At 46.3% G+C, this 19,619-nt stretch overlaps 1 protein-coding gene across 3 annotated transcripts in view; it reads right to left on the bottom strand.

The window, feature by feature from the left end:
• LOC123592539 (contactin-associated protein-like 3) overlaps positions 1-13,884 on the bottom strand; it is a 193,955-nt gene extending 180,071 nt beyond the window's left edge. For 2 of the 3 annotated variants that reach the window (XM_045467705.1, XM_045467706.1), the window contains exon 1: positions 13,688-13,872. In XM_045467705.1, coding sequence (XP_045323661.1) covers positions 13,688-13,772 — 85 coding nt within the window. In that variant the 5' untranslated portion in view covers positions 13,773-13,872. Of the gene's footprint in view, positions 1-13,687 lie in introns of all 3 variants that reach the window. The other variant, XM_045467707.1, reaches the window with a different exon arrangement.
• Positions 13,885-19,619: the final 5,735 nt, after the last annotated feature.

Genomic DNA, 19,619 nt, shown 5'->3' with positions numbered 1-19,619 from the left:
TTCATGGACGGGAAGAATTAATATTGTTAAAACGTCATATATCCAAAACAATCTACCAAATCAATGGAATCCCAGTCAAAAGGCCAAGAGTATTTTTCACAGAGCTAGAATAATTCTAGAGTTTATACAGAACCACAAGAGACCCTGAATAGCCAAAGAAATCTTGAAAAAGAAGAAAAAGCCAGAAGCATCGTAATCCATTTCAAGATATAGTACAAAGCTATATCAACCAAAACAGTATGGTACTGGCACAAAAACAGACACATAGGTCAATACACTACAGAGCCAGAAATAAACCCATGATTATGATCAATTAATCTACCACAAAAGAGGCAAGAATATAGAGCGGGGAAGAGAGTCTCCTCAACAAATGGTGCCAGGAAAACTGGATGGCTACGTGCAAAAGAATGAACCTGGACCACTTTCTTACACTATATACAAAAATAAACTCAAAATGAATCAAAGACCTAAATGTGAGGCCTGAACCCATAAAACCCCAAGAAGAAAACATAAGCAGTCATCTCTTGGACATCAACCTTAGAAACATTTTTCTATAATTTTTTATGTTTATTTTATTTATTTTGAGAGAGAGAGAGAAAGAGCGCACACAGGAGGGGCAGAGAGCGAGTGAGAGAGAGAGAATCCCAAGCAGGCTCCACACTGTCACCACGGAGCCTGATGTGGGGCTCGAACACACAAACTGTGAAATCATGCCCCAAGCTGAAATCACAAGCCAGATGCTTAACCGACTGAGCCACCCAGGCACCACAGAAACATTTTTCTAGATATGTCTTCTGAGTCAAGGGAAATAAAAGCAAAAAAATTGTTACCCTAAAACAAAAAGCCTTTGCACAACAAAGGAAACCATCAACAAAATGAAAAGGCAATGTTCTGAATGAAAGAGAATATTTGCAACTATCTGGTAAGGGCTCAATATCCAAAACACGTAAAGAATTTATGCAACTCAACACCAAATAAATAAATAAGTAATCTGATGCAAAATGGGCACAGGACCTGAACTGACATTTCTCCAAAGAAGACATCCAGATGGCCACGGACCCACGAAATGAGATGCTCAACATCACTCATATTTGGAAGAGTGCACACCAAAACCTTACACGTGTCAGAATGGCCAAACCCAAAAAGACAAGAAATAAACAAGCACTGGTGAGGCTGTGGAGAGGGAGGAACCCTCACGCACTGCCGGTGGGTACGTAAATTGGTGCATCCACTGCGGAAGCAGTATGGAGGTTCCTCATAGAAAAATGAAAAACAGAAATACCATACGATCCAGTAATTCCATCACTGGGTATTTACTCGAAGAAAAATAAAATACTAACTCAAAACAATATATGTACCCCCCCCCATGTTTATAGCAGCATCATTTACAATAGCCAAGATATGGAAGCAACCCAGGTGTCCATCAATAGATAAATGTATAAAGGAGATGTGGTATGTGTGCATAATGTACATATACAAAGAATATTACTCAACCATAAAAAAGAATGAGATCTTGGGGCGCCTGGGTGGCTCAGTCAGCCAAGCGTCTGACTTCGGCTCAGGTCACGATCTTGCAGTTCGTGGGTTCGAGCCCTGCGTCGGGCTCTGTGCTGACAGCTCAGAGACTGGAGCCTGCTTCGGATTCTGTGTCTTCCTCTCTCTCTGGCCCTTCCTCTCTCTCTCTCTCTCTCAAAAATAAATAAACATTAAAAAAAATTTTTTTAAAAGAATGAGATCTTGCCATTTGTTTAAATTTTTTTTTTCAACGTTTTATTTATTTTTGGGACAGAGAGAGACAGAGCATGAACGGGGAGGGGCAGAGAGAGAGGGAGACACAGAATCGGAAACAGGCTCCAGGCTCTGAGCCATCAGCCCAGAGCCCGACGCGGGGCTCGAACTCACGGACCGCGAGATCGTGACCTGGCTGAAGTCGGACGCTTAACCCACTGCGCCACCCAGGCGCCCCAGATCTTGCCATTTGTGACAACACGGACGCACCTAAGAGGCACAAAAAAAGACAAATGCCGTATGATTTCGTTTATATGTGGAATATATTAAAAAAAAAAAGAACAACAAAAAAAGTAGAAAGAGACCCATAAACGCAAAGAACAAATCAGTGGTTGCCAGAGGGGGAGGACAAAATGAATGAAGGGAAGTGGACGGTGTAGGCTTCCAGGGATGAAATGAATTAGTCATGAGCTGAAAGGTACAGCCTGGGGGGTGGTCAGTGGTCTTGTGACAGTGTTATACAGTGACAGCCAGGCGCCCCGCTTCGAGTGAGCCTAGCGCAAAGTACGGAGTTATCCAATGACCACGCCGCGTGCCCGAAACTACTGTTAACGCTGTGTGTTAGCTATACTTCAAATGACCTCTCCCTCTCACCTGTCTGAAAGTGTGGCCCATGACTTTAAAGCATTTGTTGGATTTTATCGTTTTATGCTACTTGAAAGAAGCCTGCTGGAATCATCTTCGTTTATACACCTCCACGGTGCCCCGCTCCGTAATTCTGAAGATGAAATTAGAAACGATGTTTGTCTGAACGTAGAGATGATAATTACATGTCGTCATGCCCTTGAGCTAGCCAGTCATAAAAATGGCCGATAATAGCAGGTTTTGTTGGCAGTAAGGACCATGCAAGAATAGACTCAGAAATCCCCCCAGCCCAGACCAGGCAGGGGTATCAAGTCTGAAGGCACACCGGGAGCTTCCTCTCGGCGCGACAGGTTACTGGACAGAGTCCGCGGCCACCACGCCAGAGACAGCTGTGACTCAAATGAATTCAGCCTCCCGGCTGCCAAGGAGAGAACTAGACACCCACACTGAGGTGCAACGGCCATCTGTCTGCCCCGATGCACCACCAGCCTTTCCCACCGGGATTAAATGCCGCTTCGCTCATCTAGTTGATAAACCAGGCTTCTGGAGAACTCCAGGTACACGCTGCTTCCCGGCACCTCTGTTTCAGACCCCGACTACGGAGCCCGGCTCAGACCTGATCTAGGATCTCCCTAGAAACAGACATCTTGTCTAACGGCCCCTGCCCAGAGGCCTCCTCTTTCCTGCTCGCCGGTCCTGGGTAGCGCCCCTGACACCTGGACTGTTCAGTGCTCCCTCGGGGGCTCCCAGCAGTTTTTTTGTTTTTTTTTTAATATGAACTGTATTGTCCGATTGGTTTCCATACAACACCCAGTGCTCCTCCCAACAGGTGCCCTCCTCAATCCCGGCGGTTTTTATAACACGCACCATGCCTCTCATCAAAGCCTCGGGGCAGAAATTATGTCATGCGTTTTGCTACCGAAAGAAAATGAAACATTCAAAATCAGCCAGTGGATCTTTCCACGGACAAATGGTGAGCTTGGGGATACTCACGTGAAAATTAATTTTTTATTAGGCTACCTGCAAAATGATTATAAAATACACAGGAGGATTCTCCATGATTTCACCATATACTTTCAAACTAGCGTATTTTCAATCTACTAATTTCTTCTCTCTTTTTTTTGGTAAATACTTACAGAGCACCATCAGCAGAACTGTAGGGACAAAGAAATGTGATTCTGTTCTCAGGAAGTTTAAAATCTAATGAAGGAGGCATACACGTAACCAGCCATCTGTTGTATGAAGCAGATAAGAGCCCCAAAGCCAATGCTTTCATAATAGATGTTAAACTAATTACCTAAATGGATGGTGCATTTCACTTTCTCATCAAGAAATGCAGGCAGAGCACCTGGTCAAGGACCAAGTCCCGGTCACTTCTTGGCCCCACCCCTGGTCAGTCAGAAGGCCACGCCCTCCTGTCACAGTCCCCGGGGAAGAACGGTTACCCAACCCAGAAGAGACAACGCAAGTCAGGTCTGGGGATTTTGCTGGCATTTTGGGAAAGAGAATCATTCACCTTTTTACTCACCCTGCAGCCCCCTGTCTCCGAACTACCCCTGTTCCCTCAAGCAGTCCCTGCTTGCTTGGAGTTTGGAACAAGGGAACGAACAAATAAATAAGTGCTCACTGCTTCAGAGCGATAAGGGCCACAGTCCAAATAGGGGAAGGCATTCCCTCTAACAGCGCTGCCCAGACAGCTCGACCTTGGCCATGGAGCTGCCAAACAGAATGCTGCCTGAGCCTCCGGCCAACGTGGGAAGCCAGAGCCGAAAGAGGAAGAGAGGCCAGCCCTCGTGGCACAGTGTCACCAAGTGTCTCCAGCTTGCCTGAAATGAAATGAGGTGCACCGACTATTCCCGTTCTGGTTTAAGTCCATTGGATTGGGTCTTCTGTTCACTTGTAACTGAAAGATGCTTGCCAATACCTAATCCTGACACCCCCCGCCCCGTTTCTTACTAGTCGACGTACAAAATCCAACAACCACTGAGTCCTAAAAAGTGTTCCTGGGCACACGCAACCTTCTCCTCCTCACTGCCACCCTCCCACTCAGTGCTGATCCCATGGGCAGCAGCGAAGGCAGAGGGACACCTCTTGGGACACCCCAGTCCACCCAAGTCAACCCAGGGAGACATCTGGCCTCACAGCCCAGTCTTCCTCTGTCCAAGACAATGGAGGAGGAAGGTGCTCCTGGAGGCTCCCGGAGTGGGGGTGTGGGGGACCCGGGGGGGGGGGGGGGCTGCCCAGCCTCATCCTGGAGAACAGGGCCACGATTAACGACATCGGTGTCTTTTTCATGTTAAAGCAAACACTAGCCCTCCACTCCCTCCTGCCTCACTTTGCAACAATATTCACGAGGGAAAGGATCTTTTTTCCAGGCAAATGTGCAACCTGTCCTCCAACAAATGAGTCTCATCGCTTACAAGGAGAACGAGTAAAACCGATCATCAGCAGTGATGTAAATTTGTCAAAGACCAGGTTTTCAGGTTTACTAAAGCAGATCAGTAGCTCATCATAACAAAGAATAATAAACTCGGGGCGCCTGGGTGGCGCAGTCGGTTAAGCGTCCGACTTCAGCCAGGTCACGATCTCGCAGTCCGTGAGTTCGAGCCCCGCGTCGGGCTCTGGGCTGATGGCTCAGAGCCTGGAGCCTGCTTCCAATTCTGTGTCTCCCTCTCTCTCTGCCCCTCCCCCGTTCATGCTCTGTCTCTCTCTGTCTCAAAAAAATGAATAAAACATTAAAAAAAAAAAAGAATAATAAACTCTTACGATCAAAATTTTATTCTTATGATCCAGAAAACCAACAACGTGCTTTCTTAGCCTTGCACTGTAATTCAGAAGGGATCATCTGCCTTTCCCTAACAGGGAACAGACTTTGGTATCTGTCGACTCTCCTGGGTTCTATGTCTGCAAAATTTATTTTCAGAAATGTTCGTGATTCTTTAAGAAAGCCTAATTTTGGTGTCTGCTCCCCTAAACTCCCTGAAATACACCTTAAACTCTATCAACCTACCCTCCTTGGGCCCTCCAATTTTTTTTTTTTTTTTAACTCTTAGCACTGCCTACACATTCCATATCATAGAAAAGGATGTGCTTGAGAATGTCAAGGCTCAAGGGGAATCAACTCAACAAGAAGTCTAAGAATCACATCACAGACTGGCTAGCTTGCCTGATGACAGTACACAGCTATTTATTTTTTCTCTTCATGTTGTAATACCATTAATGCCGCAATGCTCTTTTTCTCAAGTTTTATTTTTTTTATCTTTTTAATGTTTATTTATTTTTGAGAGAGAGAGACAGGAAGAGCATGAGCAGGGGAGGGGCAGAGAGAGAGGGAGATACAGAATCCAAAGCAGGCTCCAGGCTCTGAGCCGTCAGCAGAGTCCCACATGGGGCTCGAACTCACAAACCGTGAGATCACGACCTAAGCCGAAGTCGGAGGCTTAAGCGACTGAGCCACCCAGGCGCCTCCATCATTCTCAAGTTTTAGACATCAAAAACATGGCAAATGTAAAGCTACACAATAAATCCTTAATCTTGATAATCTCGAAACATCTGAACAGATGTCTACAGACACATATTATTTTTCTTAAATCTGCCAAATCTGAGACATTAAAATCGATCACAGTTCTTTAAATATTTTCTTCCAGGGGCGCCTGGGTGGTGCAGTCAGTTGAGCGTCCGACTCCAGCTCAGGTCATGATCTCACAGTTCGTGGGTTCGAGCCCCACGTCGGGCTCTGTGCTGACAGCTCAGAGCCTGGAGCCTGTTTCAGATTCTGTGTCTCCCTCTCTCTCTACCCCTCCCCCACTTGTGCTCTGTCTCTCTCTCTCAAAAATAAATAAACATTTAGAAAATATATATATTTTCTTCCATAATAGCGGTTTTGATTAAAATGACTTTCTTTGATCTGAATCAAATTATTGCATTATTTATTTTCTAATGCTAAAATGCTAGAAATTCGTGTGTCTCCTGGCCTTTAAATCCAAACCCTACCAGCGCTTCCTTGGTAAGCTCTTCCCAGGGACCAGGACGGGGTAGTGGCTGCGAGATGGGGATGGCTGCGTACCAGCTCCAGGGGACCCAGCACCCGTGAGATCAACGGGGACAGGGCGGATGTCGTATTTCTTAATTGCTCACACGCTCCGAAATCCAAACTGGAGAATATCCATTTTACACAATAGCTGGTAAGAAATGACTCTGTCCTGCATACCTGGATTGCCAACTAATCCACACGTGCCTCGCTTATAACGACTGACAGGGGTTCCTAATCCCTCCAGCAGCTCTCTGCCCGTCCACATCCTCGGGACACACACACACAGAGCGGTCACTCCACCACCCCTGCCGTTGGTTCCCCACTCCCAGAAACAGTGTGCTTAGCTTAACTTTATCAAGCTCTCTGGTTGCCTGGGGATTTATAGATGTTAAAATTAAACACACACACACACACACACACACACACACACACACACTAATTAGAACCATGAGTCCTGAAGGCAGCGCCTCAGTTAATGTCGCAAGGCAACCGGTCACTCCTGCTGTCATGCAAGCTTGTAATTTCCCTGCTTGCTCGCAAGCTCCGGAGAAATCTTCGGCTGGGTCCTGAACACCCCGAGCAATGGATGGGAATGACGGGGGCATGTGGGACATTAGATCTCAGCCACAGCGCCCGAGGTTACAGGACCACTACAGATTCCAGCAAGGTTGTCCGGCCACACACCCCCCCCCAACCCCCAGCAGTGGCCCCGCGAACACTGGGCATGGGAATCCCTCCTCCGTGGACAACCACCACGCGGATTCGCGGATGGGACCCCCAGTGGGGGAGTATCGGAAAGCCACATCTCAATAAAACTCAGGAAGACATGAATCTGAGTATGTGGCACACTATTGACCATATCCCCTGAAAGGATGCGTTCAAAAGTATTATATTTGCCGGTTAAAAAAGCAAACTCTTCTTGTGTTTCTCTCTCTGAGTTAGAGGTAACACACCCTCCGCGAGCATCTTATCAGAGTGCCACCGAGTGATAAAAGCCACAACCCACAGAAGATACATTACACCATTTTTTTGTCCTACGACTGCGCTAGCATGCAATAAAACCTTTGTAGTTACCCTTCGAACCTAAAAAAAAAAAAAAAAAAAATCAATTTAACTTGTAACATCTTAGTGTCCAAGCTCTGGTCAAATAGTAAATGACCAAGTCAGGATGGGTGCGTTCTTCTGAATAATTAAACGATCATGTGGGCATTAAACAATGCTCTGCGTAACGGTAAAAAGGTCATGGTGTCATACTCTTTTCACAATATTTACAGGCTGTGTATAATTTTTCTTAACGCGTGACAAAAGACTTGTTTTCATTTTTTAAATTTTTTAATGCTTATTTATTTTAGAAAGGGGGAGGGAGGGGCAGACAGAGAGGGAGACACAATCTGAAGCAGGCTCCAGGCTCCGAGCTGTCAGCACAGAGCCCGATGCGGGGCTCGAACCCACAAACCGGGAGATCATGACCTGAGCCGAAGTCGGACACTTAACCCCACGGAGCCACCCAGGCGCCCCAAGACATTTTTAAAGCGTGTAATCTTCCGACTTCAGCCAGGTCACGATCTCGCGGTCCGTGAGTTCGAGCCCTGCGTCGGGCTCTGGGCTGATAGCTCAGAGCCTGGAGCCTGTTTCCGATTCTGTGTCTCCCTCTCTCTGCCCCTCCCCCCGTTCATGCTCTGTCTCTCTCTGTCCCAAAAATAAATAAACGTTGAAAAAAAAATATTAAAAAAAAAAAGCGTGTAATCCTATGCCATAAAATTCAAACTAGGAATCACAAGGATGTCTACTTTGAAAGAACGTGTTACGTTTAGTCTAATGCCTTTCAGAAAAAGGCCGACATTAATAATTTAGTTTTTAAAAGTTATTCAACACAAAGCAAGCGACGCCCAAAGCAATCAGCAGCACAGCAGGTCACAGGTGACAGGCGGGTGCAAAGGGGACCCTGCAGAAGTTACTCTGAAGAATTCTGTATGTGGAAGCCAAGCCTTTTAAAGGTTCTAAAAGTAAGTGGGGGAAAGAACCTTGGGTCTATTACTTCCAAATTGTTGGAGCTATTCTATACTGTTATATTCCAAGTCTAATTTTGACTTAAGGAGAAAATTTCAACTTGAAATCTGTTCAGTTGAGACATTTTTGTTAGTGAATATGTCCCTTATGAGGTAGTTTCGAATGAGCTGGGTTTTTTCCGAAATCAACTCAAAAAAGTGGATTCTCATGACCTCCAGTCCTCTCCCCAAAACACCCTTCCAGGCTTGGGAGGGTCACCGATGATATGTCCTCAGGGTTATTTCGTTTATTTTTGCTTAGAGAATCTTCCAAAATTGTGAAGTGTCAACCCCCCAAAAACCCAGCTCTGTTCTTGCCTGTCACTTTGTGCTGACAGTCACCATGGACTTTGCAAGTTTTCTGGAGAGAAGATGTTCTTGTTTTCTCTCCGCTTCTGAAAAGCACCTTCACCTCAGTATTTCTGGGAAGTGTATTCAAATACTATAACTAAGGATCTATTTACTAGTTTGTGGAAGGCTCTTTCCAAAAAACTCTCAGCTCCAGTTCCTGCTAAAACACACATCCCCATATTCTGGGCTCATTTTCCCCAACACGTTTCATTGCATCGAGAATGGGTTCCCCATTCACCTGCTCCACAGGCACACCCTCTGACACCTTAGGCTGATTAACTTGGAAGACTGGACTCACTCTAGACAAGCCCTGAGCATGCTATTAAGGCAAAGAAAAGCCTGAGCCTATTAAAATACTGGAAGGATTTTAGTCCGTAATAGCCAAGGCGAAATTTCTTTGTCGACTACATTGAGCCTCTTAGCACTCATGACATTACTGGAAGATTGAGTAGGCTCAGTTAGCAATAAAGAATTTTGATGACACTTAGCAAATAATTACAAACAATCTGTGTCCACTATTTCTGAAAAACAAAACCCTCGAGAAGAGATATATGACAAATACTTTGCTTAAATAAGTTGCCGGGATTTCATACTTCTTAGCAACTGTAGCATTATGTCCAGTCACCCAGTCTGCATGCGCATATTTTTATACCAAATTATTAAGGTTAATCATGTCACCAAGTTAGGATAATTCACATACTTCAACTGTCTCACTATTACATCAAGCTATGTATGTTATTCATATTACAAAAGGATACTATTGGACCATAATTTCTACCACGGGACTATATGAATGCACTTTCGTCAAAGAAGATACAGTAATGTTTCTGCACATAAAGCAGCTTAGGCTCGAATGAAGAAAGGGTTCAACTCTGGTGCAATCTTCAAATTGAGGTGTTAACATGTTTATTGCTTAGACCAAACACTAGGTAGTTGTGAAGGTCATGGGTTTGTTTCCCACGCTGGCAAACAAAATGGGCTCGATCCACACCCCCTTTCATGGTCAGAGACTTCTCTGGTCTAGGATTTAATGGGGAAGAGGACAGGTGTCAATATAGAAAAACAAATTTACATGATCACCCCTACAAGGGCAATTCAAAGTGTATACCCCACCTGCAGTGGGCCAGAAATAGATCTTTTTTTTTTTTTTCCCTTGAAACGAGAAGGGTGCTTTTGACAGGGGAAGGAATCACAAGGAAGCTTCTAGAGAAAATTACAAGTACTGAGATTTAACGAAGGAAGAACAAGTCAGTCATACTCACTAAACTGAATCCCGCGATCTGTAAAAATGTCATCATTTATATCACAAAGAATCACCATCAACGACTGAAGTTTCTAACATATGCGTCTGTCCTTATTCAGTGGAGATGGCGGGGGGGGGGGGGGGGGGGGGGTTTAGCTATCAGCCACAGCCTGTACCTTACTTACACGGGGAAAACAATTCAGCTGTACATTAACTTTCACTTGTGGTGTTCCTAAGTGGGGAGGAGGTGAACGTTACCCCTCAGACTGAGGTGCAATCCAGGAAACAGGCTTACAACACTAAATACACAATCAAAATGTTGACATTTTCATATTCAGATCATATCTCTTCTGCCTCCAGAAAGGTCTTGAAATTCATAAAGGAGTCGTGGATTTACAAGAATAATTCTAAAACAGAGAGCTATTGCCTTCTTCCATTTGTGGCGCTCGGTAAGAATTAAAGGAGGCGACAGCCTACATAACAACTTCTAGAAAGCAGGGCTCTAACTTGGAAACCTGTATTATAACCTCCCTCTTGAGTTATTTCAGAGGACAGATCATATTAGAACACTCTCGTCTTGACTTGGGACGGAGGGTTCTAAAAGGCAGACTAGATAGATGTTCACATGTTTTTTCTAAATCTCAAGTCCGTGGCCATATTTTGGAGGAGGCAGTTCATTCCACTTGTTTTATCTTCAAAAAGACGGAGAATACAGAACAACAAAACAAGCCCATGGTCATGGCCATTTAGAAACATTTTCCCTCCAGTGTGTCATTTCCTGATTTAAGATTTCTTGAGCAATGTTGATGTTCGTGATTTCTTGTTCGTAGCTTAAATCCCACACTGCTGGCAAACGCCTCTCTAGAATTTCTCAAATGATGGGACAGAACAACAACAACAACAAAAAGACCCCTCTGCCTTGACTTAGTGATAAGAGATTACAAATCCATGTCTGATGTACCCTGCTTGCACACACATCGAACACACACTTCCCAAATATGCTGGAGTTAAAGAAAAACTGAATCCGGCAAATTAGCTAATTCAGCCATGAGATTCATTCACCATTTACGTCTACTGCTACACATGATGCCAAAGGGGATTACAGGGAAATTATCAAACGCCATCTGGGTGGCCCCTGTGAATCTTCAAAGTCATTGAAATATATACTTGACCCTTGAAGAGGGTCATCTTTGTGGTGATCCCATCAAGGAGTTGAACTTAAGTTATCTAAAATGTCCTTAGCACAGAGAAAGACAGATACCATATGTTTTCACTCTTATGTGGATCCTGAGAAACTTAACAGAAACCCATGGAGGAGGGGAAGGAAAAAAAAAAAAAAGAGGTTAGAGTGGGAGAGAGCCAAAGCATAAGAGACTCTTAAAAACTGAGAACAAGGGGCGCCTGGGTGGCGCAGTCGGTTAAGTGTCCGACTTCAGCCAGGTCACGATCTCGCGGTTCGTGAGTTCGAGCCCCACGTCAGGCTCTGGGCTGGTGGCTCAGAGCCTGGAGCCTGTTTCCGATTCTGTGTCTCCCTCTCTCTCTGCCCCTCCCCCGTTCATGCTCTGTCTCTGTCCCAAAAATAAATAAACGTTGAAAAAAAAATTAAAAAAAAAAAAAAAAAACTGAGAACAAACTGAGGGTTGATGGGGGGTGGGAGGGAGGGGAGGGTGGGTGATGGGTATTGAGGAGGGCACCTTTTGGGATGAGCACTGGGTGTTGTATGGAAACCAATTTGACAATAAATTTCATATACTGAAAAAATAAAAATAAAAATAAATAAAATAAATAAAATGTCCTTAGCAATGCAAATTTACATAGGTTCTTTAATTTATGGAACTTTTGATAAGAGTCCCAAATACACCTAAGTACACGAGGCTGAGAGGCAAAAAACCAGCATCAACATCTGAAGAGTCACCCAGAGACTCAGTCCCAGGGGGACTGAGCTCGGGACACATCCAATTCAGACATGGGAACCTGCATGGATAATCAGACACAGAGCACCCCAGAGCAGGTGCCTTGTAAGAAGGATGCTCTGTGTGAAAGAACACGATACCTACGTGGATTTCAGGGAATAAAATACTAAGTGAAAATAAATACCACTGATCTTGCCCGTATGTTGCAATCACCACTAAGAAGCCGGCCCTCTGCTTTCTCTCCTGGGAAGGATTTTCCAAGCCACGTTTCCTTGAAGTAGGAGTGACCTCTGGTGACTTTTTAATGGCACCTCAGAGTAAGTACGTTGAGTTATTCTCCAATGTACGAATATCAGCAAATCATTTAGTACTAGTCATTTTGAATTTCTTAGCACAATAACAAGTGCTCTGCGGAAGGATTTAAGGATTTGATTGTATGTAAACGCCCCCGTTTTAATTAATTCAGAGCAGTTGTCCCACCAAGCTAAATTAAAATTGTGTCTGAAACGCGGGGCAGTAGCTGCTTCAAGGAGATTAAGGCTCATTTTGAGGAGTGACTCACACACGACATGGCATCAAATAAGCTGATACTAGACCATGACACCGCAAAACCTTCACAGCCCCGCGGCATCCGTGCATGAATGGGCGCGAAGGTAACTTTATGTGCAAGGCTTTCCCACTTGAGCCGGCTTCCCAGTGAGGACAGAGGTGGGGCCCCAAGAGCTAAATCCGGATACCCAGCAGCAAAGTCGGTTTCTGAGCACGCCTGCTAGCACTTTCTTGAAATATATTACTTACTAGCTTGTCCGAAGCCCTACACCTGATTTGTTTGTTTGTTTGTTTGTTTTTTAATTTTCTTTAGGCGGATGGGACAGGAAGGGAAGGGGGGGAGGGGGAGGACGGGGAGTTTCTTAAAATCCATCGAGGCAAGAAAAGCCCTGGATGGAGACGTCAATCTGAACAACACTCCTCAAACTTCTCCTGATTTCCAGAGTCAGACACCTCGAGGCGGGCTAGCAAGCATCTTTAGATGGGACTCGGCGGCAGCTAGCCCGGGACCCAGAGGCTACCGTAGCCTCAGGGAACCTACAAAAGCAGAAACACGCATGTCACACACAAGCAGGTGCACGGATCACAGGAGCCTGGAAGGCAGGCTGTCCCTCCCTTTACCTCGTGAGGGGTCCGGCTTCCCGGAATCCCGGGGACCCTCCAAGGCAGGGTGGGCGGCGCCGCGGCGCCCCGAATTCCGCAGAGCGCCCACTGCAAACGTGTGCGCTAATGCAGGACCCGCCGCTTCGCGCTGACACGCTTCCTCCCGAACGCGTGTACACCGCAAGGAGATAAATGACCACGCCGGCCTGCTGGCCTCCCCTCCTCTGAAGCTATTCTCCCGCCGGACTCTCCGCGCCTCAGTATTCTCATGCCCGCTGCAGGTTTTACTAAAAACTTGAGCTTTCCCAGGGAAGATTCAGCTCGCCGGCAAAAAAAAAAAAAAAAAGTCAAACACAGGCTTTTGCTGGATCTCAGACTTGGCAGGAGGGAAAAAGCAAGAGAAACCTTCCTATCTTGGCGCTGGTACTTGGGAGAGATTTTTTTTTTTTTTTTTTTTTTTGGAATGCCTCCTTTTCCCAAACACGCCAGCGCTGCCATCTGCAAACACTCGTTACTAATAAAAACACAAATCCTAAGTTGTCAACGCAAGTTGGAAAAGATGTGCCGTACTCACAAGGGCTCCCTGCCACCGCCGTGCTCCACGGCCGAGCAGACAAAAGAAAGAGCATCCCGAGGACGGCGCCCGCCGCACGGTCCATGGTCCGCCCGCCCCGGCACCCGAGGCGTCCGGCAGCCGCTCCGCGCGGGCCTCTGCCCGCTCGCTCCCGGCCGGGGTCGCGCCGCCGCCGCCGCCGCCGCCGCCGCCGCTTCCGCGCTCTGCGCACCCGCGCGGCCGCCGGGCGGGCGCCCCACCTGCGGCCACACCCACCCCCGCCCTCCCCGCGCCCGCGCTGCGGGCTCGCGCGGCCCCGGGCGCCCCTGGCGGCGGCGGGCGGAAGTGCGCTCGCGGCGCGGCCGGCCTGCCACCTGCGCGGGGCGGGGGGAGGGGGGAGGGGGGAGGGAGGAGGAAGGGGAGGAGGAGCGGAGGGCGGGGGGGGGGGGGGGCGCCGCGCGTCCGCGAGTCCCAGCGCCTTCACCTGACGGGCGTCCCCTTTCCCGGCCACCCGCAGTCCGAGGGGGCGAGCGCCACCCGCGTGATGCTGCTGCAGCAGCCGCCAGGCACTGAGCGTTCGCCCTGACGCCAGGAAAACTGCCTTTCCTTTATGTTTTTTCTTTTTGCTGTTGTTGTTGTCTTTTTTTTTTTTTTTTTTTTAGTAGAAAAGATGAACTTGGGAGAGAAATAACGAATCGGTTGGGAGAGAATATTCACAGGCATTGAAACTATTGGAAAGAAGATTTCTTGTTTTCTGAACGCATTTCATGATTCGCAGTGAAAACATCTTAATGAACTCCATATTCGTGTATCAGATCGTCGCGTCGAACCCTCTAAACTTTGGCAGGGATGGATGGCCAGTCAGAGCTCAGTAAGGGGGAGAACAGGAAAATGTATCTATTTTAAAAGTGTAACCCCCACCCCACTTCCGCTGAGCGTCAGCATTGTAATTATGTATATTCCTGCCTGGGAATTGGAGGGCTACGACCAGCAGCAGGTCGATACAACCATAAACTGGCATCCTGATGGAAGGAATGTTGTTCCAAATACGATCGCAGAAGTGACCTGATACCAAGGAGGTGAAAGGAATAGATTTCGTTGAAAAATGAAGTTATTTTGAAATAACTTGTATCTACTGTAGCTGTGTTGCTTTGCACTCAGATTGTCTCATAACAATCCCCAAAGGGGATATAGTTTTTATTTTTATTTTTATTTTTTAAATGTTTTGTTTATTTTTGAGACAGACGGAGAGAGAGCAGGGGAGGGGCAGAGACAGGGAGACACAGAATCTGAAGCAGGCTCCAGGCTCCGAGCTGTCAGAGCCCGGATGAGGGACTTGAACTCACAAACCGTGAGATCATGACCTGAGCCAAACTCAGATACTTAACCGACTGAGCCACCCAGGCACCCATGGGACATATATTTTTTAATGATAGAATATTAAAGGAAAACCATCTAAAAGTCGGGGGGGGGGGGCTTCAAAGCCTAAAGACCAAAGCCAGATGGCCCACAGAGAGAGAAGGATTTCAAGACTCGTGACTTCAAAATCCATTGCCAGATTAGCGGTTACTCCCTGCAACGGCCATCAGAAGGTGTAAATCCAGGAGTGGCGAGCCCGGCATCACCGGGATCAATACTCTCCTACAACTGTGATCAGACTCCCCGCAAATGTGCTGAGATTGGAAAACAGGCTCCAGGCATTCTTGTACCTTCCGGAGTGATCAGAATACAAAGGGAACTTTAACCTTTAGCAGAGCCCCACCTGCCTGACCACAAAGCAAGCAGCATGGGTGATTTCATTATTCTTATTTTGCGGCCTGGGAAACAGACAAAAACAAGACATAGAAAATGCGAATAGCTTTGGCAAAGTTGAAGAATTAACAGCCAGAAGTGCTGAGAATTAGACCCAAATATAGAGCTTCGGATCCCAACTTTACAGGCTTGTGCAGCCCACGTGGGCCCCTCCCTGAGAATCCAGAACACCTCCGGCCCACCCCAGCTGAAAGGCAGTGGCCAGTGGCGGGGAAACACTGACCGCAAAGCCTGTTCAGCAGGTGTATTCGGAAACTTGCAAAAGCCACAGGCAGTGGAGTGACCTTCATTCATTCATCAGACATTTCTCCAGGGCCCCCTGGGGTCCTGGGACGAGAACATTGTATTTCTAATTTTGTAAAGCAAATATAAATTACCTATTTACATTAAGGATATAAGGTATTTTTTAAACAACCCAGAGACCAAGCTGTGTGTGTGTGTGTGTGTTGTGTGCGTGTCTAAATAAATGGTCACAACATTCCTTTGAAGTCAATACTATGCCCATTTAACAAATAGGCTGGACCTCAGAGAGTGTAAGAGGAGTGTCCAGGGTCACTCAGCAGGTCAGGAATGGAGGCCAGGTTAACCGAGCTCTGGAAACACCTTCTCACAGAGAATCGGTGTCTCTGTAACAGAAAAGTTGTCACCCTATGAACACTGTACTCAGGGATTCACAGGAAACCCATGTAGAATGCATTAGTAATCACCTCAATAACTGATGCCGATAAAGCCAAAAAGGACAGTGATGGTAAATCACCTGAGCAGGGCTTAGGATGCGTTTTTACAAGTCAGAGGAGACCCAGCAAACGCAGGGAGTGAGGCCCCTGGGTGGTCTTCACCCTGAAGGTGCACAGCACTGGACTGTTAACAAAAATTCAACCGAGCAAATTTTAAAGCCTCTTTGACTTTTTTGGTCAATCCCAGAATTGGGCCGCATCTTATCCCATCTAGCAAGTGGAGGGGAATTCCAAAGGGCTATAGGAGGTTAAAGGTTTTTAGAGACAGGCTGAGGAAGTCACAAACAGAAAAAGAAAAAAAAAAAAAAAAAGAAGGATTATTTTGGGTGACGTCATCTTCCTTTAGGCGGATTACTTCATCTTCCTTTGGGGATTGGAGACGGCCCATAGCACAGATTACCTTATTACCTTATTAATGCTGACCAGAAAAGTCCTGGTTGAAAGGGAGGTGGAAATTTTAATTAGGTTAGATATTAAGCCCCAGTTTGATGGCTTGGTGTAGCCTAAGTGACTCCATCTGGGGCTTGTGGTTTTCTTTTTAACAGAATGCCGGACTGGACATCAGCACAGGGCCATCGTATGGCCTCCCAAGACAAGGGGGACATCAGGTGAGGAGGGTTCATACCACACACAGTCGTACCCAAAGTAGAGACCTGCTAGCCTGGGGCCCAAGTGGTTTCTCGGTTCGTCTCTTTAGTAGGCGAATTAGTGGCCCCTGGGAGCCTCAGCATCCTCGTCTGTCTGGTAAGGTTTTCATGGTCCCTCCACAGAGGACTGGTCCACGCATTCAAGGAGAAAGTGAATGGCGAGTGCTTAACATCATGCCAGTCGAGAGGGCACTGGATCAGGCAGGCGTGATGCTCCAGGCGTGGAGCTCTGGGCTCCAGGGAGATAGGGCACCTGCCAGAACACCACCAAACACCGGAAGCTAACTCGGTCCATCCCTGACCCATGTCCCTAGCTCTCTGCTATTCTAAGTAGGAAAGACGAGGGAGGGGCGCCTGGGTGGCGCAGTCGGTTAGGCGTCCGACTTCAGCCAGGTCACGATCTCGCGGTCCGTGAGTTCGAGCCCCGCATCAGGCTCTGGGCTGATGGCTCAGAGCCTGGAGCCTGTTTCCGATTCTGTGTCTCCCTCTCTCTCTGCCCCTCCCCCGTTCATGCTCTGTCTCTCTCTGTCCCAAAAATGAATAAACGTTGAAAAAAAAATTAAAAAAAAAAAAAAAAAGAAAGACGAGGGAAAAAATGTGGAGACGTAATCTGGCACGTTTCTAGAGCTGACGATTCAAAGCCACAAATTGCGCCCGCGGGTACGTGGCTGCAGTCAGAAGTTATACGAAACACAAGAGAGAAGTTAATATCAGCAGGAGTCACAAACAAATGACAAGGAAGGAATCCACTGCTGACGTCCAGGAGTACGTGGACACACAGGTAGGAAACCGCAGACGGGGTGCCTGTTCTAAGTGAAACTGAGCCCATAGCATTTCCCGACCAACGTCCTCTGTCTTCCCTGCACATCCGGGTCCACTGCATCCTGGAGCAGAGGAAGGACCAACTTTCCCGACCGGAGTGAAGACGCATCTCAAGGCTCGCCACAGATTGGAACGAGATTCCATTCATTCCCCTCTTCATTCAGCAATGTTTTCCCTAGAAATTCTGATTTCTGCATGTTTTATTTAAATCTAGAAATACATTTAACTTTACTCTCATAATGGGAACAGATTTGTCATTAAGTCCTCTGAAAGTTAGAATACTGTGAATAAAATATAATAGTATTTCTATTAGGAGTAATTTTTCCCATAAGCCCCTGAGCAACAAATCCTGAAGAACAATTATCGAGAGACAGACTCCAGCGAGAATAAATGTCACACGTGTGATATAGGACACACTGCACAGCGTCTTTTCAGGTTCTCTCTGATGAGCTGTGTTCCCTATAATTAGTCCTTGGAAAGCAGAGGTTTTAACAGCCAAAGGATTATGCATCTGATGACATAAATCTCGGCTACAAGAATAGTCAACCTCATATTTCTTACGCATTCAGCCTGTTTCAACCCAGTAGGACTTTTTGTGACCAGCACCGGTATCTAAGACAACCCAAAATAAGGCACCGTTAAAGAACTTGACATAGAAAAACAATACTACACGGCATTTCCCAAAGGGCATTAGGGAACATTCCCCATGATGGCTTCTAGGTAATCACACACCCTTTCCCTGACATTCTTTCTGGCTTGGATAGAATCAGAGAAGCTTAACGTTAAACTGGAAGGGGGCCTGGGTGGCTCAGCTGGTTGAGTGTCTGACTCCTAGTTTCGGCTCAGGTCATGATCTCACGGTTCTAGGCTGACGGTGTGGAGCCTGCTTGGGATTCTCTCTCTCCCTCTCTCTCTCTCTCTCTCTGCCCCTCCCCTGCTCGCACTGTCTCTCTCTCTCGCTCTCAAAATAAATAAATTAACTTTACAAGAAATAATTAAATTAAATTAGATTAAATTGGAACTCGGAGTCAGCTGGCCAGCAGTCCACCCAATTCAAACACTCCACGCTCCAGTGCCAATCCTTGTACATACCCACTGATGGCAACAGTCAGGGCGCACCCTTGAGGAGAGGCAGGAGACACCGGAATCTCCTTCAATCACGACACGCGGGCGGATACACTCATGGGATCGATTACACGAGTTTCCACAGACATTTCTCTTTTCCTTTAAAAATAAAATGAGATACCTTTGTACCTTTTGAACCAGACGTCTAATTTTATGGGAGGCATGAAAGGTAATTGGGTTTTTTCCTCACTTCTTTAGGGATAGGAGGAGAGAGGCGGGGTGGAGTGTATCTGAAAAAGTTGTTTTTTTGGTTTTTTCACTTAACGTTGAAATCAACACGTGATTCGGACACAAGAATCTTAAGAGCTCTACTTGAAGAGGCACGATTTCTAAATATAATTTTATACATCCAGAATCTAAATGATGCCTCTTCCAATATAGGAAGCAAAAATAAATAGATAGGTAAATAAATAGGTAAATACATAAACAAACAAATAAATGCATTTGGATTAAGAGATCTGGAGCTTTTTGCCCAAAAACAAAATGCCGTTTGAGTAGAAACTGAAAGGGCGTTGAAAATTTGTACGAGTTTAGCTGTTGAAATTGGTAGGCTTCGTGGTGAAAAGCTAAAGAAATCCTTTTTTAGAAGTATATATTTCATCTCTAAATCGTGGCCACCTCAAACAAGATAAGAAGAATGTAAAAAAGAGGAGAGAGAGAAAGAGAGAAAAGCAAAGAAAATGGGGTCTGTGTGAAGTTTTATTACAGGGTAGGACAAGTAATAATATCACCTTGAGCATCCAATTCCAGGTACAAAACTTACTTTCTAAATTTGGTTGAGAATAAAATTGGCTTTAGTCTCCATGTGAA

The sequence above is a fragment of the Leopardus geoffroyi genome, chromosome D4 (genome assembly GCF_018350155.1).
Source record: "Leopardus geoffroyi isolate Oge1 chromosome D4, O.geoffroyi_Oge1_pat1.0, whole genome shotgun sequence".
Taxonomy (NCBI): Eukaryota; Metazoa; Chordata; class Mammalia; order Carnivora; family Felidae; genus Leopardus; species Leopardus geoffroyi.
This window is presented reverse-complemented; position numbering and strand designations above follow the sequence as displayed.